We start from the raw sequence: 24,852 nt of genomic DNA on the forward strand, positions 1-24,852 counted from the left end.
TGAAATATAAATTCTCACAAAATTCCCAAATTATCAATTACCATTTGATCTTGTCAGAATATTCATATTAATTTTGAGTTGCTGTTATCAATTCAATTATGAAAAATATTCTTCTTTTATTGCATCATTATTACCTTAAGCTATCAGTTCCAAAAAATACAATTAACAAAGTCAATATCATGTAAAACAAAATAAGCAGCAGTTTATATTGCACATAGCTGTTATGTTTTCAGATCATTACTCTTTCATTTAACTTGTTCTTTTGAGTGTTGCACTTCACATAACAAATATTTAACATGCTTCCTAACTCACAAAAAGGTCCTACTACACAAAAATGATTTGCGTCTGTACATATTTACCATGTCATATTTACTCATGTCTCCATTTTCATCATAGAGTTTCTTTATGAACTTCGTGAGCTAGAGGAGAGCATTCACCAAAATTAGCCTAATGCAAAGTCAGGCTTCTTAAGCACTGGTATCCTATCTAACATATTTCTCATTACTTCTTATTATTGCTTCGTTATTTCATCAATGCATCATTACTACCATCTATCCTTGCTTCTTTACTTGCTTCATTATTCCATTAACTAGAAAATAAACTTACTTTAATCTTCATATTCAAATAAGGAATCTGCAGAATAAACTTTCTTCAGTAATAGATCATATTATTATATGAAAACTTTACTCTCATTACACAACTGACAAAAATCACTAGCTAAAATCATTACTTCATTTTAGGACTGAGGACAGTGCAATGATAAACCTTGCTTGATTCTTTCACACACTTTACTGTAGTCAACTGTATCTTAACTTTAATCCATTTTACTAGTGGCTGAATGGGCTATAGCATAACACATTTGACTAAGGTTGAACATTTCCATAAATAATTGCACTGAGCACAAAACTTTTATATGTTATCCTGAATAGTACTAAGCCATTTATTCATGATGTTCTGTCATTCTGTACTTCTGCTGCTGCACAAATTCCTACTGACTCCACATATTAGCCAAATAATTAGATCTTTAGTGTTACATTTAAGCAGTTCCACATTTTTATATTCTGATGGCTGCTGCTCTGATTCACATTAGCATTGCTTTTTGGTTGAAAGAAATTTCTTATTGCTGAAACATAATCATCCTCGTTACAACATTCAAAATACGTCATCACACTCCATGGTCATCACACTCCATGGCAGATTGAAACTGTGTGCCAGAGGACCAAGATTCAAACTTGGGACCTTTGCGTTTCACAGGCAAGTGCTCTGCCCATTAAGCTACCAAATCAAGACTCACAACCTATCCTCATGGCTTTACTTCTATCGTTTCCTCGTCCTCTACCTTCCACACTTCACAGAAGTTCTCCTATGAAACTTGATGGACAGACATTCCTGGAAGAAAGAAGCAGACACATGGCTTAGACACAGCTTGGTGTATACTTCCAGAATGCAGTGGAACGTGCACCAATATGAAATTCCTGGCAGATTAAAACTGTGTGCTGGACCAAGATTTGAGTTAGAGTTTGAGCCTTGGTCCACCACACAGTTTTAATCTGCCTGGAAGTTTCATAACAGTGCACACTCCGCAGCAGAGAGAAAATTTCATTCTGGAAACACCTCATCAGTTTCACTAGGTACCAGACAATCGTAAGCAAGCTAAGGAAATTTGTGGAAATGATGGGGGTGCAAAAAACCAACAACAATAGCACTAATGAGGCAGTCACATGGGTTGCTATCCCAGGGGCAGAAACCACTCAGAAGTCAACGAGACAAGAGACGACTCCAACCACATGCACATACAATTTTGGTAGGTGCTCTCTCTCCAAACAAAGCTCAGGTTAGTGATGTATTAAAAATGCCTTAGGAAACCTGGATGTTAATTTAAAATCCAGTAGACAAATAAATTGCAGTGACAAGTATATAACCTTGCAGCACCAGACTATGTAACACTTTGAAAGTAGCTCCTTAAGGGGCCTTGAAGACCCAATAGATGTCTGCCAGTTGCCATGTCATCCTCCACCTTGCAGTGTCATGTGGATGTGGTATAGAGAGGCATATGATCAGTACACTGACAGTTTTCCATGTATTTGTGAGAACAGGGTTTAAATTATGGAACAGCTGCAGAAAGAAATGTGCATATATTTAAGTGCAGTATCGATATTAAGGAACATGATTCCATTTCAGCTGCTTCGCTTGTTACAATGGATTTTGTAAGCATCTCTATGGTGCTGCCTCTTCATAGAGCATCATTTGCACCTACAGCCATTTGCGCTTCACAGTTGAAAGCTGTCAAAAGTGCTGCCAGATGTCAGGGATTTTCTTAAGCTGACTCAACATTAGGCGTGTCTTAGTAGTAAAGAATAAATGTATTACAACCTTATGGATGATGTGGTATTTTTTTACATATCTCAGTGTTTATGATATTATATCTCTTGAACTGTATGTCGCACAATTATAAATTTGTGTAGGTACATTCAGCAACATGTGTGGGCACTGTCATCAAAATATGTTATGAACAGAGTTAGTAGCAAAGATGTATGTCACATGCGATGTGGCAGTTTTCGATCCATCTCAGTGTTTATGACTTCATATCTCTCAATCTGTGTGTCATCCAATGATATAACTTTGTATGTACATTCAGCAGAATATGTGGCTACTGTATGCAAAATTTGTTGCAAACACAGTTAGTTGAAAAGAAGTAATAAATTTAAACACCATGCACAATGCAGCAGTTTTAAATGCATCTCAGTGCTTATGATGTCATATCTCCTTAACTGTGTGTGGTACCATGATATAGGTTTGTAGGTACATTTAGCAACACATGTGGATACTGGGTGCGAAATTTATGGCAAAACACACTCTCTCTAACCTTTGTCACTCCCCTTCATCTATGTACAACCTTGTTCCCACTACAGGTGGATTGTTCTCATCCTGGATCTGTGTGACCTCTCTCTCATTTTATCCTTCTATAACCAGTTCCTCTTTTCTCCCAGAAGAAGGATCTGTTAGTTCTTCTTTCACTTTTATGTGTGTCTTTTGACAATAGGACACATTTCACCTCCTGAAGGTACGTGAAGGCCAGCAGTTCTGCCCCATAATTTGATCTTGCCATATTCTAAATAAAATAAAAAAAAGGTAAAACTCAGCGATTCTTGCATTATACATTGACCACTGATAAGGATTCTGTTGTGAAAAGGTTATTGCATTGACCACTAAGCTTGCTGTTGTTAACGAGTTATTCTCAGGAAAGTAATTTGTTGTAAGGCACCTACTCAGAAATGTTTGTGAACAAGAAAAGAAAGGAAACAGGGTTATAATTAGAGGTCACTTGCTTATCCCATGTTCTTCGGTCTTTTTAGTACTTGGTTTGAAATAGCAACATAAAAAGAAGAGTTTCTTCTCTCTGTGACCTAACGATTTTTGAGAATAATTTTACAGCTGATTTTGACAAACTAATGTCTGCTGGTGGAGTATACAGTGTTTGTCTAAGTAAATCTAATGGTTCTGCTTCTGGTGATTCATTCTCTCTCTCTCTCTCTCTCTCTCTCTCTCTCTCTCTCTTTCTCTCTCTCTCTCTGGGTTTTAGAAAAGCACCATGTTCTGAGACAACAAGACAAATTTGTTCTTGCTTGCAGTATCTAGAGCAATGGCCTCAAGTGTGGTTGAAGCATGGCCTCAAGTGTGGTTGAAGCAGTCATAGTGCAAAGAATGCATCACTCATTCCTACAGCCTGACCACCACCTGGGCACACAGCCGTAAGTGCTCATTTGCTGTTCTTTGTGACAGCAAAGCCTCATTTGTAATGATGGTCTGTGTCATTGGCCACCTGCTGTCAGAATACACATAGCCTGTGTCTTTTGTGTGTGCACACTAAGAAGATTCCTTAATGCATTTGTCTGCTACCTGGGGCTGCTGGGTCTACACATCCAATGGTGTCACTGTTCTGCTGGTCCTACGCTAATGGAAAATCCAGCTCTATACTTACTGTATAGAAGAAATGTTGAGATGCAGATAGGCACAACTAAAAGATACTTGTACAAAGCTTTTGGTCATAGTCTTCATCAGCAAAACAGAAACAGAGAAACACGCCTTGGCTATAGTTTGGCGGTAGCCATTCATCCTGGTAGACAGCTGATTGGTAGCCATATCAATATAAAAAGCTGTGCAGTGGTTGCAGCAGAGCTGGTGTATGGCATAGATAGTTTCCCAGCTGGCCCATCTCTTGATATGGTAGGATAAACCTGTGACACGACTGGAATAAGAAGTGTTGGGTGGCAGGATTGGGCAGGTATTGCACGTGGGTCTTCCACCGGGATATGATCCTTGTGGGATTGCAAGTGGCATAGGGATGGAGCAGGGTGTTGCGGATGTTGGGTGGGCGATGGAACACTACTTTAGGAGAGGTGGGAAGGATCTGGGGTAGGATGTCCCTCATTTCAGGGTATTATGATAGGTGATCAAACACGTAGCGGAGGATGTGGTTCATTTGTTCCAGTTTGGGATGGTACTGGGTGATGAAGAGTGGACTCCTTTGTGGCCAGTTAATGGGGGTGGTTGAAGGACTGGGGATGCAAGGGGGAAATGGCATGGGAGATCTGGTTGCAAATCAGGTCTGGGGGATAGTGCCTTTCTGTGAAGGCCTTGGTGAAACCCTCAGCACTCTGAGCAAGGGAGTTCTTGTCACTGCAGATACACAACACCTGGGTGGCCATGCTGTATGGGACAGATTTTTTAGTGCGAAAGGGATGACAGATGTTAAAATGCAGGTACTGTTGGTGGTTGGTGGGTTTAATGTGGACAGTGGTGCAGATGGAGCCATCAGAGAGGAGGAGGTCAACGTCTAGGAAGGTGGAACACTGTGTTGAGGAGATCCAGGTGAAGCAGATGATAATGATGATGATGATGTTTGGTTGGGGGGACACTGGATTAATATTGATTTTTTCCTATTCTGTTACACATGCAGGCATGAAATGTTGATTATATACTTTTTTCCTTCTTTTTTAGATGCTACTGTATTCTAATTTTTTCCTTCTTTTACAGATACTATCTTAAAGGTGCAAAGAAAGGGTCAAATGATATATTTGTGGATAAATTACCAGGTTTTCCTGACAATTTGAGCCATGATGGTAAAGGAAGCTACTTTGTTGCACTAGCGTTTCCAGCAGATAAAGATCATCCAGCATTTAACCACATCATTAGTGAATATCCTGTCCTAAGAAAATTTCTTGCCAGGTTGCTGGGTTTGCTGGAGATGCCATTTCAGTTCATTGAACGTTTTTATCCTAACTATTACGTCAAGAGAGCCACTCACTGGGTATGTTTTTTATAGCTGTACACTCTTTATGTAAGCATTTTGTATTAACTATTTGAAGATCAACAGTCCTTTCATTCAGTGGTAGTGTACACATTCTGTCGTGGTGAAAAACTTTCAGGAAAGTGGCCCAAATTTAGGTTCACATTAACAGACACATGCAGCTGTTCAAAATTAATAATAGAAATTTCTGGATGGAAAATTACATAAAACAGGGGTCAGACAACCACTTACATATAGAGGACTGGTGCATGGCACGAAGAAACTTGTAATAGAAAACATTTAACCCTAGCTTTTGAGCTATTACTTTTTTCTGTTAAGAGTAAACACATTCACACAAACAACCACACAGGCAGCCAAACTTACACACTTGTACTAGCTAGGTAGAGCTCGGAAGCTAGTGTTATCTGTTTTCTATTATGTGTTCCTGTGCACAATGCATGTGTCCTCTATACATAAATGGTTGCCTTTCCCTTGTTTCATGTAATTAATAATTAAATAACATCAATCAGTAATAAAATTTGTTCTGCTTAATCAGGCTCAATTTAGCATATTAAAATGAACAGAAATACTGTTCTTCTTTAACGCCACTGCATTCTCAAGTTTATTGAGTAATAGCTGCTTATATACTGCTACTACGTGCTTATTGTTTGTATAGTTAGATTGTGAAAGAGAACTGTATGTATAGTTAGATTGTGAAAGAGAACTGTATACAGGGTGAGCCAAATCAAATTTTCACAAAAATATCTAAAGAATGTGCTAAAACTGAGATGTAAGGCAGTCAGAATGTGCAACTTTGGTGTAAACACCACTAATGAGAAATCCTCTGACTACTTGGCAGGATGCAGGAAAATGGCCTGCCAGGTCCTTCAGTTTGACTCATCTTGATTTATTTTCCTGTGGAAGCACTCTTAAAGATGCAGTCTGCCACGAACTCCCACCTACACCAGATAATATGGACAAATTGCTGCACCATGTGCTGCTGACACTGATATTATCTCCTCTGCTCCTCTATCTCTGAGTGAAATGCTTGGTTTGTTGACTTATTTATTCTATATGATGACATTTTGAAGTTTCAAAATTGTCCTCAACAGGTATTTTATGGACACTCCCAAATTCTTAAAGAAGCATTTGAGCTAGTTTGGAGAAATACAGTTCTGATAATCTCTTCAGTGGTGGTTCTTTATTATCCCTCACACCTCACTCAGCATTTACTTGTCTAATGCATGTTGTACAAAGTTCAGTCAAAAAGTAATGCCTCCTATTTCTGTTTCTTTTTCTTCCTCCTTAACTTTCCATGCCCACTACACAGTTTTGAATTTTTTCTTTGTTGGTGAGTTTCTGTGATGTCATTCCATTGACTGCCTCTCTGATTCTGATTTTAAAAAAATGAACCCACGTTTTGTCTCTGGTCAATTTTTTTCTGAAACTCCTCTTCCTTCAAACAGAAGTGCTGCAAAAGTTGGGAGTCAATTGTTTTTCTTGCCTCTTTTTATTTTGGTTGTTTAACATTCTTGACGTGCAAGTTGCACAAACATTTACATCTACATCCATACTCCGCAAGCCACCTGACGGTGTGTGGCGGATGGTACCCTGAGTACTTCTATCGGTTCTCCCTTCTATTCCAGTCTCGTATTGTACGTGGAAAGAAGGATTGTCGGTATGCTTGTGTGTGGGCTCTAATCTCTCTGATTTTATCCTCAAGGTCTCTTCGCGAGATATATTTAGGAGGGAGCAATATACTGCTTGACTCTTCGGTGAAGGTATGTTCTCGGAGCTTTAACAAAAGCCCGTACCGAGCTACTGAGCGTCTCTCGTGCAGAGTCTTCCACTGGAGTTTATCTATCATCTCCGTAACGCTTTCGCGATTACTAAATGATCCTGTAACGAAGCGCGCTGCTCTCCGTTGAATCTTCTCTATCTCTTCTATCAACCCTATCTGGTGCGGATCCCACACTGCTGAGCAGTATTCAAGCAGTGGGTGAACAAGCGTACTGTAACCTACTTCTTTTGTTGTCGGATTGCATTTCCTTAGGATTCTTCCAATGAATCTCAGTCTGGCATCTGCTTTACCGACGATCAACTTTATATGATCATTCCATTTTAAATCGCTCCTAATGCGTACTCCCAGATAATTTATGGAATTAACTGCTTCCAGTTGCTGACCTGCTATTTTGTAGCTGAATGATAAGGGAGCTATCCTTCTATGTATTCGCATCACATTACACTTGTCTACATTGAGATTCAATTGCCATTCCATGCACCATGCTTCAATTCGCTGCAGATCCTCCTGCATTTCAATACAATTTTCCATTGTTGCAACCTCTCGATACACCACAGCATCATCTGCAAAAAGCCTCAGTGAACTTCCGATGTCATCCACCATGTCATTTATGTATATTGTGAATAGCAACGGTCCTATGACACTCCCCTGCGGCACACCTGAAATCATTCTTACTTCGGAAGACTTCTCTCCATTGAGAACAACATGCTGCGTTCTGTTATCTAGGAACTCCTCAATCCAATCACACAATTGATCTGATAGACCGTATGCTCTTACTTTGTTCATTAAACGACTGTGGGGAACTGTGTCAAACGCCTTGCGGAAGTCAAGAAACACGGCATCTACCTGTGAACCCATGTCTAAGGCCCTCTGAGTCTCATGGACGAACAGCGCGAGCTGGGTTTCACATGACCGTCTTTTTCGAAACCCATGCTGATTCCTACAGAGTAGATTTCTAGTCTCCAGAAAAGACATTATACTCGAACACAATACGTGTTCCAAAATTCTACAACTGATCGACGTTAGAGATATAGGTCTATAGTTCTGTACATCTGTTTGACGTCCCTTCTTGAAAACGGAGATGACCTGTGCCCTTTTCCAATCCATTGGAACGCTTCGCTCTTCTAGAGACCTACGGTACTCCGCTGCAAGAAGGGGGGCAAGTTCCTTCGCGTACTCCGCGTCAAATCGAACTGGTATCCCATCAGGACCAGCGGCCTTTCCTCTTTTGAGCGATTTTAATTGTTTCTCTATCCCTCTGTCGTCTATTTCGATATCTACCATTTTGTCAACTGTGCGACAATCTAGAGAAGGAAGCACCGTGCAGTCATCCTCTGTGAAACAGCTTTGGAAGAAGACATTTAGTATTTCGGCCTTTAGTCTGTCATCCTCTGTTTCAGTACCATTTTGGTCACAGAGTGTCTGGACATTTTGTTTTGATCCACCTACCGCTTTGAGATAGGACCAAAATTTCTTAGGATTTTCTGCCAAATCAGTACATAGAACTTTACTTTCGAATTCATTGAAAGCCTCTCGCATAGCCCTCCTCACACTACATTTCGCTTCGCGTAATTTTTGTTTGTCTACAAGGCTTTGGCTATGTTTATGTTTGCTGTGAAGTTCCCTTTGCTTCCGAAGCAGTTTTCTAACTCGGTTGTTGTACCACGGTGGCTCTTTTCCATCTCTTACAATCTTGCTTGGCACATACTCATCTAACGCATATTGTACGATGTCATTTATAAAGATGAATTTTGTTTCATTGAAATAACAACTTTTCAAATGGTCAGTTAAAGATGATTGATTAATTAATAAAAATTATTTTTCAGATTGGACATTTTGAATCTGTACGATTTATGGAACCAAAACGGTTTACCTTATTGAGACTAGGTAAGGATGGAAAAGTATTAGAGAGCATGCATTGCTTGGATGGTACTCTCTCAGGAATCAGTGATGTTGTCGAGTTTGAAGACGCTCTCTATTTTGGATCCCCATACAATACATATATAGGAAGAATTAAATTAGAGAAACCACCCAGAATTTCCATACGGATCAAGACAAATAAGGAATCAACAGCAGAAATGAAATATTAATTGAATATAAAGACTGAATGTTAATTAAGATTTTTTAAACTTTGTTATTTTATTTTTGACTGTTTTATCTTTTGAATATATTCTGTTGCATTTTAGTAATGTCATTTTATATAACCTGTTCACATCTGATTTAGCTTTATACCTTGCAGTGTGTAGAATAAAGTCACTATTAAAAATAATCACCTGTGGTGTGGTCTGAAAGTGGAATTTGTTTCTTGAATGACTGGAAGTCTGTCTTTATTTGTTCTCAGTGCTGTCATTAAATTATTATGCAGTACTACAATATTTTGGGATGGAAAATAGTTGTACTACTGACAGCCACATATAAAAATAAGCACGAAATATCCTTGTTTTTGGTACTATTAGTTCTATCTTAGGGGAAGAGAGAGGGATAGGTTGGAGAAGGTACAAAAGGAAGGTCATGTCACTAAGACCCCAGATTATAGCGGCTCACCTGTTGTGAGGACAAAGGGAGGGAAAGATGAAGGGGGCGGGGGGCTATTGGCAATATTCCACGTAATGAAGGTAAGTAATGACTTACAATTTTATTGTTTTCTCAAGTGGATTTTCCTTTTGGTACAGTGTTAAAACCTGTTACTCAGACATACACTGAGCTTAATATGTGCCTAAATGAGAGAAGTTCTCCCATCAATACTGAGAGGGAGTAATGTTCCTAGTTTGAATTATGTAACACACATTTTGAAGTTTTTAAGTTACATCCTGTAATATGACATCTCCAATGAGTATTAAGAGACAAATGAGGACTGTTGCACTAATGTTTCTGAGGAATGTGTGGAGTGCATAAAAATTACTATTCTTTCGAGTTATTGAAAAATTAGAATGTAATGGTTACTCTGAGTTATGTTTTCTGGTTATTTGGAGAGTATGTTAAATTTTTATCAGTATATCAATTATAAGTGCTACAGGAAAAGAATTTTGTGTGTTCCCCTCACAAACTACTGCCAAAACTTGTAACTGTCTATGGAGAATTCCTGCATATTTACATGAAATGGGAATTAGTGTGTTACAAATTACTGAGTGTGAAATTGAGGCAGTGTGAAAAAGATTGTTATATCTTTCACTGTGCATGCCATATTTCTTTTAAAGCTGACCTCCAGTATTAGTGGTAATTGCAAATAAAGGCAGAATGTGTGATAAATTCCCATAGTTAAATAAGTTTGATTTCCCATCTGCTGTTTCCTGTGTGAAAAGCTCTTCTTGAAAGTATTCTCTTCTGATACAACATCAGCCAGCTTGTGAAAAACCATATCATTTGCTAGGACTTCAATTACTCTTATTGTGCTCTGGGATGAGGTATTATCTTGTCTTCATCACACAAAATGATGATCTGCTGTCCATCCAACAATGCAGTACACCAATATCTTTTCCCATCTCTGTGTCATCTCTGATCCCAGCATTGCATCTCACATGTCATTCATCTGTGGACAACCCAGGTGCAAACCCTGTCTCCTACATCCATCCACAATTTCCTGTATACCATACATAAGGCCACATTTAAAATCAGCTTTTTAATATATCTGTAAGGTAGCAACTTTGGTGTGCTACAAGAGTATGTCAAACATAAATAGTCAATGCCAGCTGTTGCTAACTGCAAACTTGACGTTGAAGTGGCTCAACATGTTACACACAACACCAATCACCTCAACAGTTGCTTCAGTACCAGTGCTCTTTGAGCTCTCCATCCACCTCTCTCCCCCGGTACTAAGTTCCTTTGAATTACACAGGTAGGAACTGTCTGTTCAGCATATAAATCATTCCTGCAATCCCCCTATTCTGAAACTCCGCTAACAGTGTTTTCATTCAGCCTATAGTGTAATCACCTCTCTCTCTCTCTCTCTCTCTCTCTCTCTCTCTCTCTCAAGCACCATATATCATGTACGTATCAACTATTCGTGAATAATTTCAGACTAACAATTTATGTTTGAAGTGAGAACATGTTTTAAGAGCACTCAATAAAGCTGTTGAGTGTAGCACAAGAAATATCAATATTGAGTGTGATCATGCTGTCCTTGATGTGCAGTGTTTTTCATGACAACGTGTATGAGCTCCGTAGGAAGTGAATTCCATTCCTACTGCAAAGCTGTTCTCAGTGTAGCAAGGCTCTGGGTAGGAGAATTTCAAGCAGCATTATGCATCCTGAGAACATTCTACACGTGCTCTGTGAGATTCACAGTCTGTTGTGTGTTGTGGTTGAGCGTTAGCATGTAGGATGAAATCATAAACTGTTCCTCAGTGAAACATCCCTGCTCACAACTAAGATGTAACTGCTTGTAAATTTAAGATCAAAAATTGCAGTCTTCTTCTTAACTTACAGAGATTGTTGCAAAAGATAAAAATGTTTTGAAACAGGAAATGTGTCAATAATATCTAAATACACTGCTGGAAAACAATCAGTACACCCTTCTAAAAGTTTCTGGTTCACTGATGAGTTACTGCTGCAACAGTGTATATGGATTACATGAAAGGATTACATTTATAGATCAATAGCACAAATGATTCTGAGTTACCAAGTATTGACCCAGGCTGAAATATCTATATTATAATGTGGTGTAGCCTCCATGGGCAGCAGTGCAGTTGTTGACTCTGGCATCCAGTCGATCACACAAATGGTGAATACTGTCCTGGGATATGCTATGCCACATACCATCATACCCCACATGTGCTCAATGGGAGACAAGCCCAGAGATCATGCTGGCCAAAGAAGTTGTTGCACATCTTGAAGAGCACATTGAGTTTCACAGGCAGTGTGTGGGCGAGCATTATCCTGTTAGAACAACACAGCTCCTTCCTGTTGCAATAATGGCAAAAGAACAGGTCTAACAACATTGTGCAGGTACTGAGTGCTGTTAGTGTCCCCTCCAAAAACACCAAAGGCGAACGAATGTTGTAGCTTATCGCCCCCGCAGAATATAAGGCCTGGGGTGGGGCCACAGTGTCTTGGACGAATGCGCTCTGTGATACAGCCCCCTACTCACCAGGTCTATGTCATACACACAAACAACCATCACTTGCAAGCAGAATATGTTTGCATCACTGAAGACCATGGCATGCCAGTCCATCTTCCAAATGATCCTTTAATGGAACCAGTTTAGCTGTGCATGTCAGTAGAGTGGTGTGACTGGAAGATGGCTAGAGATGTGCAAGTGTGTTGACACATTTGCACTCACAAGCCCTCTTATCTGTCCTGTAGTATGACTTGCCACTGTTGCTCTTTCAATACAACAATTCTTGTGGGTGTCTGTGCCATGTGGGCATTCAAAACCTTCTCCACAGGTGTGAGGATGTTCATGTGACCACTGATACCAGCATCATTTTGCAGCTGGTGCAACACGTCCAACTTGTGTGCCAATTCTTAAAAAAGATCATCCCACCCCTCAGAAACCCACCAATTTGATCCCTTTCAAACTCACTCAGTTGGCTGTAGGAAGCATGAGTGCATCTCAGTGGCATGGTTGCCTACTTACTTCATATATTTGCTCCACATTGAGCCACCTGGCTGTGATCACTCCCTATTAAAGGGTAGACATGGACGGCACTCTGGTAGCTATGCCACCACACTAGTTGGCAGATCCCCCCAGGTGGCATCATCAGATCGAAACTGATGTTGTCTTTCCAGATGTACTATTTTTTTCTGGCAGTGTATTTAATTTGATGAATTAGAAGTGATGAGGATTGTTCATCACGTTGCCACATCCTTTTTGTTCACTGCAGGTAGTAGTGGTATGATTCTCTTGGAACATGTTGCATCCTTATGCCATTACAAACAATGTTTCCTTAACCAAAATTTTTAGACATCCATAATTTATTTGTAGTTTCTTTCCTTCTCATTTCTCCATTACAAAAATTTTCATTAAAAGTCAAACTGAGACATAACCGTGTCAAACTGTGAAAAAATTGAGCAAAATCTGTCACAACATGAATTGTCCATGTGGTTGCAGCCACGGTCACATATATAACATCTCAACAGTGCTTTCAGTTTTAGGTATTAGTACAATTTAAGTTATGTGACAATTACAATGAAAAACGAGTCCAGAAAATAAGTACCATTTTGGAACAGAACTCATAAAAAAATTTATAAAATTACTAGAGAGCACTTTTATTAAGCTCTTTTTACAGATAGTTGTCACATTGCTCAGACATTTATCATAATAGATACCAACTTTTGTGTGTCGTCTTCATATACAGATGCTGTCAGTGAAGACAGCCACTGCTGCACACCATTTTTGTGTCGTCATTATGGTCGAAGCACCTTCCTTCAAAATCAAGCTTCAAGTTCAAGAATAAGTGGTAGTGAGGAGGTGCAAGATCAGGACTGTGCAGTGGGTGATCACAGTGCTCCCAAACAAATTGTTGAATAAGGTTTTAGTGACACCAGCAGAATGGAGACACTGTCATGAAGCAACACACAGTGCCTTGACTGAGCATTCCACACCTTTTATTTTGGCCTGCCCTGATCTCACTCCTTCTGATTACCACTTGAAGCATGATTTTGGAGTAAGGTGCTCGACAAAGATGACAAAGCAAGAAATGGTGTCCCCGAATGGCTGTTTTCACTCACAGCATCTTTCTATAAAGAGGACATAGAAAAGTTAGTTTGCTTCTATGAAAAATGTCTGAATGCTGGTGGCTCTATGCAGAACAATATTTTAAGAAACGCTGTTTGTTGTAAAAACAAATTTTGGTTTGAAAAAAAAATTGAATTTTGATCCAAAACAGTACTTACTTTCCTGACACACCCCAAACGAGTCATTTCACATGTGACTTCAAGGTCACCAGAGAATAAAGACATAATTTAAATAAATTGTTTCATTAAATGAAGAGCTTTCTAATGTTGAATTTTATAATGTGAATATGTTTTGCAAATTAACATTGCAACAGGTAAAGTATCATTAAAAATAAATGAAATTTTACTAACCTACAATAGCGGTGAATCTAATGCTAAAGTTTATTATGCAAAATACAGTACTCCAATCTCTGCTGACAACAAATACATTAAAAAACTTTTACGTTATGAACAATCAGTTTCATCAATACATAGAATTTCATTGAGTTACTTTCTTTTAGGAAATAGTAATTATACTGTTATACAAAGACTAGTGTAAACTGAACAATTAAAACATCATCAATCATATATGTTTACATAACACAACTGTTTTATTGTGATGTATATTAGTAGTACGTATATTAATATTCAATAGGAAAGTCTCCGTGTGTTAAATTAAATGTAATATCTGACTGAAATAAAATAGCTGATGAGTGTGTTCATTAATGACAAAGAAAGAAAATGTTCATTACGTTAGTCATAAGAAATAAATTAGTTGATAGCCCTTGCAACTCTCTACATTACTTTTCAGAAATGTTCTCTCCTCTATCTTTGTGTATGCAAGTCCATTCTTCACAGCATTAACAAATTGTTGAATAAGGTTTTAGTGACACCAGCAGAATGGAGACACTGTCATGAAGCAACACACAGTGCCTTGACTGAGCATTCCACACCTTTTATTTTGGCCTGCCCTGATCTATAATATACTGAAACCGAGTCTAAAAATTTCCATGTGTCTCTTATGGGCTATTGCGTCAACAAAATTAAATGTTCTTGAGCAAAAATAATCCTAGAAATAGTGATTAAGTGCTCATATACAGACAATTAAATATCTTAAAAATTTTGGAGTGCACAAAAAAAATTTCTACACAAAAAGTTAATATTAGTAAAAGGAACATCTGTCAGTGCTGCAGCTGGCCATCTACTAACCACCCCCGCTGCATGAGTGGGGTCAATCTCGTATTTTCAAATTGTAGCCCCCCATTTTACTGCATAATGGATTGTACACCAAAAAATATGTATGGTTTACTCAGATCTTTGCTTCCCATTTGTGGTAGATGGCATTGTGATTGACAAATATCAAGTGTGCCTGTTTTTGCAATTAAGACCCGGTACATCGATTCTACATTTCATTTACAATGTAAATGTAAGTCTTCATGTTCTAGTTGATTCTGATGTTCAGACATTACAAGTATGATTGTATAGTACAAAGTAGACATTCACATTTCTGGAAAATAAGCTATTTTTATGGTAACACAGTTTTCTGCTCCCTGAAGGGATGATTGTTGTCAGCCCCGAAACCATTGAGATGCTCGATTTCAGTGGCCGCCCTTGAACCCCACCATCAGTGCGATTGATTTCAGTGTGTTTCCAACCAACCTTCACAACTCTAGGGTTGGTTGCTATGCAGCTACAGGAGAATGCAAACCACAACCATTGTAATAAGACAGATTATGCGCAAAGTGATAGCGACGGGTGCACTTGCCATGGATACTCTCTGAAATCAACCACCACAATGGTGATAGGCACGGGAAAACACCAAATCAAGCACACCAGTGGTGACAGGCGAGGTGACTCACCACTATCAAGCATCCCAATGGGAACAAAAATATTACATCAACATCGTTGTTCCTGGATCACACTGAACATACTTTCAATGAGACACTGAAACGATTAACCAAATTGTACTGTACAATCAAAGTTGCAGCTCTAAAGTAAATTTTGAACATAAATATCAACTGTTAGAACACATGAGTTTACATTTACATCATAAATGAAATGTAGACTCAAATGCACCAGTTCTTAATTGCAAGAAAAAGGCACTTTTGATATTTGTCAATTGCAGCACCATCTACCACAAATGAGAAACAATGGTTTGAGTACACCGTACATATTTTTTTGGTGCAGAATGTAAATATGCAGGAAAAATGGGGCCCCATTTGAAAATACAAAGTTGCCCCCACCGACACAGGAGAGGTGGTTAGAAGGAAGTCATTTGTAGTACAGACAGAGGTCCCCTTTACTAATATCAAATTTTTACATAGAACGTTTCTTTTGTACAATGTGTTTTCGAGATATTTAGTTTCCTCATGTTAAAATAAACACCCAGGTTTTTTTAACCAGTTATATCAACAACAAACATCAACATCTCATCTCATCTTCATTAATTTCTGGGTAAGGCTTACATACCACACAAAGCTACATATGCAGAACTACTTTTTATTTCTAGCAATACAAATACAAGTCTGTAAAAGACCACAGATAACTAGATATTGAGAGTAACATCAAAGACACCTCTTTTACCATAGGTAACACACACCACAGTTGGTTGTTGGATTGATTATTCCCATACATCCTGCCAGCCTCCCCCCCCTCCCTCCCCGTATATAGTGGAGCGTGGAGTGCTTGGAATGTAAGTAAACTGAAAATTGGTTTGATGGCCGACACATTTACGGACCGCTGAGTGGTGATGCGTTGTTTGTAGTCAGTAGTACCCGCCAAGAAAGGCAGGGCTATCGTTTCGTCGTCGGTGTACATTGTCACTAGGCAAGCTTCAATTTGTCATCAAAAATGCTAAATGGCTTCATAAATTGCAAGCAGTTCTGTGTCAGATGTGCCCTACTGATGTTGTGGTTGTTGCAACTTTTTGGAAAAAAAGTTAATGGTTCCCAGTGTTGTTTGAGTTATTTGTTAGTGTGTGTAGTGTCTACAACTATTGCCAGATGGTACTGGGTGAGCAAGGAGTGATGCACTAGTCAGATTGGCATGAAGATCACAGAAAACTTATTCCTTTTCCATGCCTCACTTGAGACACTATCAGCTTGTGGTGTTGTGCCCTGTGATTGTATCTGGAAGTGGTGTTTGTATAGCCACCATTGCTTGGAGCTGGTGGCAATAACAGTTGACCATTCCTACAAAACAACATAATTTATGGTAGTATTCTGGGGCTTCAGCACTGGTAAGGCTGCAGTCTTCTCTGGTAATGGACAAATACCATCTGCCGAAACAGGTGTGTCATAGGAAGATCACTTCTACTCTGCTGAATATGCCGCAGTTATTCAGCTGCTGACAAGTTTCTGAGCATTATGGGACTTAACTTGTGAGGTCACCAGCCCCCTAGAACACAGAACTACTTAAACATAACTAACCTAAGGACATCACACACATCCATGCCCGAGGCAGGATTCGAACCTGCGACCGCAGCGGTCGCGCGGTTCCAGACTGTAGCGCATAGAATCGCTCGGCCACTTCGGCCGGCGCCACTGACATGCTCCTGCACGTGTTGTTCATGTAGCCAGGCATTTGGTGAGGACACTAGTATGTCATGAAGGTGTGCAAAGCAAAATGGAAGCTCCTTTAATACATCATCTTGCTGCATCGCCATGTCTTTGTAGCATTTTTGAGACCAAATGGCATAATAGAAATTCAGCTAGTGAAGTGCTCCCTACTCGCGAACATATGTTCATAGTTTCAAGTGTACAGCATACTTCATTTGTCTTTTATATATAGAAAGGTTAGATGTATTTTAGTATGCTCGGTGATTTTTGATTATTATAATAATTGGAGCAAAGAGTTTGCACCAAATTTTGTGTAAAAAATGAAATAAAGTACTCTAAAACTCTTAAAATGTTGACATTGGCATACAGTGAGTCTGCTCTAAGTAAAAAAAAAGTAAGTTTACAAGTGGTACAAGCTCTTCCAAGATGGCTGAGAAGATTCAAAAACACAGCCTTGCTGTGGACCCCCACCACATCAACAACATATGACAAATTCAAAGTTGTGAAAAAAATTGTCGAATTACCATAAAAGAAGTTGCTGAGGATGTTGGCATATCCGTCGGCTTATGTCATGCAATTTTTTCGGATGTTTTGGGCATGAGATGTGTGTCAGTGAAATTTGTTCTAAAACTTCTCAATTTTGATCAGAAGAATTATTGCATGAGCATCGTTCAGGAACTCTTAAATGACACCAGTGATGGTCCTGATTTGCTCAAAAAACGTCATAACTGGTGACAAAACATGAGTTTACTGTTTATGATGTCAAAACCAAAGCCCATTCGTCCCGATGGAAGCATCCTGGAGAGCCAAGACCGAAAAAAGCATGCCAAGTTAGATCAAATGTCAAAGTTTTGCTCACTGTTTTTCTGAATTACCGTGGCATAGTGCATCATGAATTTTTGCCTGAAGGTCTTACTGTCAGTAATGAGTATTAACTTGATGTTGTGTGCTTTTTGCAAGAAACAATACACAAAAAAGTCCAGTATTGTGGAAAAACAGTTTATGGCTTTTGCATCATGACAATCCACCTGCTCATTCATCATTGCTTGTGAGAGATTTTTTGGCCAAAAACAACACGATAATCATGCCTCAGCCACCATTTTCACTGGATTTGGCCCCCAGCATTTTTTTTCCTGTTCCCAAAACTGAAGAGAGCTACGGAAGGACGAAGATTTTCAATGAATGATGAAATAAAAACTGCATTGCTGTAAGTACTCAAGGCTGTACCAAAAAGTGCTTGTGAGAAGTGCTTCAAGGATTGGAAGAGGCATTGGCACAAGTGTATTGTATGTGAGGGGGATTACTTTGAACGGGACAACATGAATATTGATGAATAAACAAACATTTTTTCACAAAAAAAATAAAATCGCCTTACTTTTTGAACACGTCTCATACATATTCAGATTACAAACTCCGTTGCTGTCAGTTGCTGCCTCTTGAAATGCTATTTGGAAAAATCTTGAAATTATTCTTAATATTACCAATATGGATCTCTCCACTGACCAATATGGATCTCTCCACTGCTCCTACTGTTCTTGTCCTAGAATATGGAAGCTTTAATATGTTCTCAGTTTCTGCAAAATAATAGAAAGAATTTCTTCCAAGAACAGTTACAGTATGTCTTTTGTTATAATTAATGGTATAAAGGAACACCACATGTACAACAAATGTTCATACATTCAATCTGATGATACATAAACTAACTGTATGAATTTGACAAACAGACTGAATTGTTGTATATCCTTCATGATGACAGCACCATTGTCAAGGTAACTTTATTCAGTGGTGTGCTCCACTTCTCCCAGCTGGCCCATCATGTCTTGCCTTGAGGATGCATGACAGCCATCTGGGCTGGAGTACATGCACAGGCAGGAACAAATATTGAAACAATTTATATTTCTAAACTGTTCAACTAATAAAAAATACTTTCACTGTGGCAATCATCATTTGTCAGCTAGGTAGATGTTGGGTAACACATTACTTTATCAAAAGACATATCTTACAACTCCCCCCCCCCCCCTCCCCGCACTGCGCCACCCCCCATAGTGATGAGTGCTTCTTAGGATTTTAAAATTACAACATGGGCAGCTCAACACTTTTACATTATCAATTTTAACCTACACAAACTGAAAGCAATTAATGCATAGCCTTTGTATCAAATACCAGCTCATATAATTAAAAGTTTAAATTCTTGCAGTTGTGGAAGAGACTGAAGTGTTTTGACCATAAATTATTTGTATGTGTGTCTACTGCTGACAAAGGTCTTAATGGCCGAAAGCTATGATTGTGTGAATCTTTTTATTGTGCCTTTCGCAACTCAGTATCTCTGATATATGGTGAGTAGCAACTTTCCTTCTCTGGTATTGTTACATTCTATCCCGGATTTTCTATTGTTTGAGCACAACTGTAATTTTGTCTTTTACACTTTGTAGGTGCCGATAAATTCTGAAGAGTTTTGTAACCTCATTTTTCTTGACAAATCACTTGTTTCAGTCTTTTTTCTGGCGATTTGTGCAGTGAGCAGTTAAATCAGTTTTTAAAGCGAGGTAAGCTTTATGATGTGATGGGTGCAAAATAATGTCTGACACAAATCTACTGACCACAGGACTAAATTGCTGATCTCTGGTATAAATTGTTCACGATCAGCAGTAACTTGTTGATGTATGAAAATATTTGCCACATTCACAAACCAGATTTGTGTTAAGTCAAGTGTAAACAACAGGGCCTGTATCTACAAATGTCACATGGAAGAACAACTTCATCTGGCAGACAGTTCACTGCTCCTAAGTGCAGTTCCAATGTAGAATAAATCACCAGAAAATTCATCACTTCAAACCTGTATTAAAATGACCTCCTGATGTAGCAAAAGACCAACTGCACACTGGTCTGTAATTGGCATTGTTATCTGAACCAGTGCAGGGTTGTGTACTGTTTCAGTATTTGTTTCTTCACATTACACTGTGTCCACTTTCTGCATTGCAGGGAGGAAGAGTTCCAAAAACTGGATTTCATAGCAAATTTCTTGAATCTCATTGTTGATGGCAAGCAGTTACTTTAACTGCCCACAAAATAAACTGTCTAAACATATACCTGTTCCTTCATTGTTGAGTTCAGCAATTATCTGGATAATGCTTACACTTCACATAAAATAATGTACACAGAATTGAAGTGTACAGAATTACCTTTCATTTCTAGCAACACAACAGACATCTGTAAATGAACAATGATAACTCCAATACAACATCAAAGATACCCCTTCTACTACAGTCTGTTGCTGGATCAGTCATTTCCACAAATTCATTATCCATCATACATGTCACTCTTTATTGTATTCCTCACAATACTTCAGTAACATACGTAATACCTATCACCTATAGCAAGATCATGATATCATTGGGGCATCAATATCCTTCTCATCTAAACTTCACTACAGGCAGATCATTCTCACCGTCATTAATAATGTATTTCCGATAATATTTTATCCTGACCACGAAAAAAAAAAAAAAAAAAAAAAAAAAACATTATTTCACTCAATATTTTGACTGCTTTGCACGGTCTTGCTATACACAGAACTTCCCTTCTCTTCCAACAGCTAACACATACCTCAAAGTATGAGCAGGTTAATCAGTAAAAGCTTTTCTACATAATCTATACTTCCATTAAGTTTGAAAGCACTTCTGCTCTACCAAAGAAATGACTCTTACACATGACTTCATAACTTTGGCATAACTCTGTCCTGTGGTGTAATGCTTTTGCATGCAGGATACTCAGCGAGTTCAGATAAGATCAGCTGGATTTTTGTGAAACAAAACCTCATATGGAAAAGACCCAGTGGAAGTGTGTTGTAACTATTCTAGATATCTTCAAAGTTGTTAACAAATTTGTTCCAGTTTGAATTGTTTTTAAGTTCTACATAATCTGCCAATTAATTTCATATATCTCTCTGTCAGATTAGTTAAGCTCCACAAGGACAAAACTGTCATGTAAGTACTTAAACAAAGTCAGATCATCGGAATTTACAATTATCACTATCAACATTGGTTATTCCAAAAAGAATTCCCTTGTACACTTTGTATAGTTGATCAGCCTTTTTGTATATACCATTTTATTAACTTATATATTAAAAACAAAGATTCCAAGACTTACCAAGCGGGAAAGCGCCGGCAGACAGGCACATGAACAAAACACACAAACACACACACAGAATTACTAGCTTTCGCAACCGATGGTTGCTTCTTCAGGAAGGAGAGGGAAAGACAAAACGATGTGGGTTTTAAGGGAGAGGGTAAGGAGTCATTCCAATCCCGGGAACGGAAAGACTTCCCTTAGGGGAAAAAAAGGACAGGTGTACACTCGCACACACATACACACACATATATCCATCCGCACATACACAGGTTTTACACCGGGGGCGGTTGCAAGGGTAGGAGCCAGAGGGTAGGGAAGGTGGTTTGGGGATTTCATAGGGATGAACCAAGAGGTTACGAAGGTTAGGTGGACGGCGGAAAGACACTCTTGGTGGAGTGGGGAGGATTTCATGAAGGATGGATCTCATTTCGGGGCAGGATTTTAGGAAGTCGTATCCCTGCTGGAGAGCCACATTCAAGGTCTGATCCAGTCCCGGGAAGTATTTTGTCACAAGTGGGGCACTTTTGGGGTTCTTCTGTGAGAGGTTCTGGGTTTGAGGGAATGAGGAAGTGGCTCTGGTTATCTGCTTCTGTACCAGGTTGGGAGGGTAGTTGCGGGATGCGAAAGCTGTTTTCAGGTTGTTGGTGTAATGGTCGAGGAATTCAGGACTGGAGCAGATTCGTTTGCCACGAAGGCCTAGGCTGTAGGGAAGGGACCGTTTGATATGGAAAGGGTGGCAGCTGTCATAATGGAGGTACTGTTGCTTGTTGGTGGGTTTGATGTGGACGGATGTGTGCAGCTGGCCATTGGACAGATGGAGGTCAACGTCTAGGAAAGTGGCATGGGATTTGGAGTAGGACCAGGTGAATCTGATGGAACCAAAGGGGTTGAGGTTGGAGAGGAAATTCTAGAGTTGTTCTTCACTGTGAGTCCAGATCATGAAGATGTCATCAATAAATCTGTACCAAACTTTGGGTTGGCAGGCTTGGGTAACCAAGAAGGCTTCCTCTAAGCGACCCATAAATAGGTTGGCATACGAGGGGGTCACCCTGGTACCCATGGCTGTTCCCTTTAATTGTTGGTATGTCTGGCCTTCAAAAGTGAAGAAGTTGTGGGTCAGGATGAAGCTGGCTAAGGTGACGAGGAAAGATGTTTTAGGTAGGGTGGCAGGTGATCGGCGTGAAAGGAAGTGCTCCATTGCAGCGAGGCCCTGGACGTGCGGGATATTCGTGTATAGGGAAGTGGCATCAATGGTTACAAGGATGGTTTCCAGGGGTAACAGACTGGGTACGGATTCCAGGCGTTCGAGAAAGTGGTTGGTGTCTTTGATAAAGGATGGGAGACTGCATGTAATGGGTTGAAGGTGTTGATCTACGTAGGCAGAGATACGTTCTGTGGGGGCTTAGTAACCAGCTACAATGGGGCGGCCAGGATGTTTGGGTTTGTGAATTTAGGAAGTAGGTAGAAGGTAGGAGTGCGAGGTGTCGGTGGGGTGAGGAGTTTGATGGAGTCAGGTGAAAGGTTTTGTAGGCGGCCTAAGGTTCTGAGGATTCCTTGAAGCTCCGCCTGGACATCAGGAATGGGATTACCTTGGCAAACTTTGTATGTAGAGTTGCCTGAAAGCTGACGCAGTCCCTCAGCCACATACTCCCGACGATCAAGTACCACGGTCATGGAACCCTTGTCAGCCGGAAGAATGATGATGGATCGGTCAGCTTTCAGATCACGGATAGCCTGGGCTTCGGCTGTGGTGATGTTGGCAGTAGGATTAAGGTTTTTCAAGAATGATTGAGAGGCAAGGCTGGAAGTGAGAAATTCCTGGAAGGTTTGGAGAGGGTGATTTTGAGGAAGAGGAGGTGGGTCCCGCTGTGATGGAGGACGGAACTGTTGGAGGCAGGGTTCAATTTGGATAGTGTCTTGGGGAGTTGGATCATTCGGAGTGGGATCAGGATTGTTTTTCTTCGTGGCAAAGTGATATTTCCAGCAGAGACTACGAGTGTAGGACAGTAAATCTTTGACAAGGGCAGTTTGGTTGAACCTGGGAGTGGGGCTAAAGGTGAGGCCTTTGGATAGGACAGAGGTTTCGGATTGGGAGAGGGGTTTGGAGGAAAGGTTAACTACTGAATTGGGGTGTTGTGGTTCCAGATTGTGTTGACTAGAATTTTGAGGTGTTGGGGGGAGTGGAGCTGGAAGTGGGAGATTGAGTAGATGGGAGAGACTGGGTCTGTGTGCAATGAGAGGAGGTTGACGTTTGTTGGAAAGGTTGTGGAGGGTGAGTGAGTTGCCTTTCCGGAGGTGGGAAACCAGGAGATTGGATAGTTTTTTTGAGGTGGAGGGTGGCATGTTGTTCTAATTTGCGGTTGGCCTGTAGGAGGATGCTATGTACAGCCAGTGTGGATGTGGGAGAGGAAAGATTGAGGACTGATTTGGGATAGGAGTTGACGGGTGTGTTCATTGGCCGAGTCGATGTATAGGTGAAGGATTAGGCGGGTGAGGGCTATGGATTGTGCTGTTTGGAACTGGTATAAGGACTGACGGAAAGAAGGATTGCAGCCAGAGATGGGAACTTTAAGTGTGAGGCCTTTGGGAGTAATGCCAAATGTCAGACAAGCCTGAGTAAATAAAATATGGGAGCGTAATCTGGCTAGGGTGAAGGCATGTTTGCGGAGGGAATGTAAATAAAATTTAATGGGGTCGTTGTAGGGATGTTGTGAGGTTGACATGGTATTAGTAGGTGAAAAGGGTAATATGAGGTTAAAGTGAAAGTAAATAGAGATTTATATGGGGAGAGATAAAGGTGTGAAAAAAGTCGAAAAAGTGTTGGTTTGAGATGAGCTATGTTGATCATGTGCAGAACTTAGGTTGCTGAACAACAATGGGTGCAAAGGTTGGGTAGTTATGTTGTCTCCAGATCACCTTAAAGGGTGGGGAAATTCTAGAAAATTTCGAAAAAAAAATTTTTTTTCGAAAAGAGTTTCGAAAAAATAATTTCCGAAAAAATAAAATTCGAAAAAAATTTTCGAATAAAATCTCAAAGAATATGTGTGTAAATGTATTCAAAGTACTTGTTATGTACTGACAGGTTATGAGAATGAGGCTAACAATTGTTTGATGAAGAAATAATAACGTGTAAACCTGTGGGAAGCTGCTAAAAAATGATCGGTTATGTGGGAAAAACGGGAATGGAAATAAAACGAAAGTTGTTGGAAAAAACTGAGATGGTTGTGTAATGGGTGAAAGGAACTGAAGCTGTGAAATAGTATTCACGAGTTTATACGAAATGTTTGTAAACTTGGAACAATGGATTTTATAGCAGCGGTTATGTTGAAAGCGTTGAAAATTTTTGGTTATGGTTTGGAAGTAAATTACGTATTATTGAGTGTAATTAGGCAGGATAAAATGTATGGTAGATTACGGAAAAA

General features: G+C 39.6%; 1 protein-coding gene across 1 annotated transcript in view; it reads left to right on the forward strand.

The window, feature by feature from the left end:
- Window positions 1–9,360, forward strand: part of LOC126340575 (adipocyte plasma membrane-associated protein Hemomucin-like) — a 90,500-nt gene extending 81,140 nt beyond the window's left edge. The window contains exons 7-8 of the mRNA XM_050001700.1: window positions 5,038–5,311; window positions 8,918–9,360. Of these exons, the coding sequence (XP_049857657.1) occupies window positions 5,038–5,311; window positions 8,918–9,181 (538 nt within the window). The 3' untranslated portion in view covers window positions 9,182–9,360. The remainder of the gene's footprint in view (window positions 1–5,037; window positions 5,312–8,917) is intronic.
- Window positions 9,361–24,852: the final 15,492 nt, after the last annotated feature.

The sequence above is a fragment of the Schistocerca gregaria genome, chromosome 1, assembly GCF_023897955.1.
Source record: "Schistocerca gregaria isolate iqSchGreg1 chromosome 1, iqSchGreg1.2, whole genome shotgun sequence".
NCBI classification, from domain to species: Eukaryota; Metazoa; Arthropoda; class Insecta; order Orthoptera; family Acrididae; genus Schistocerca; species Schistocerca gregaria.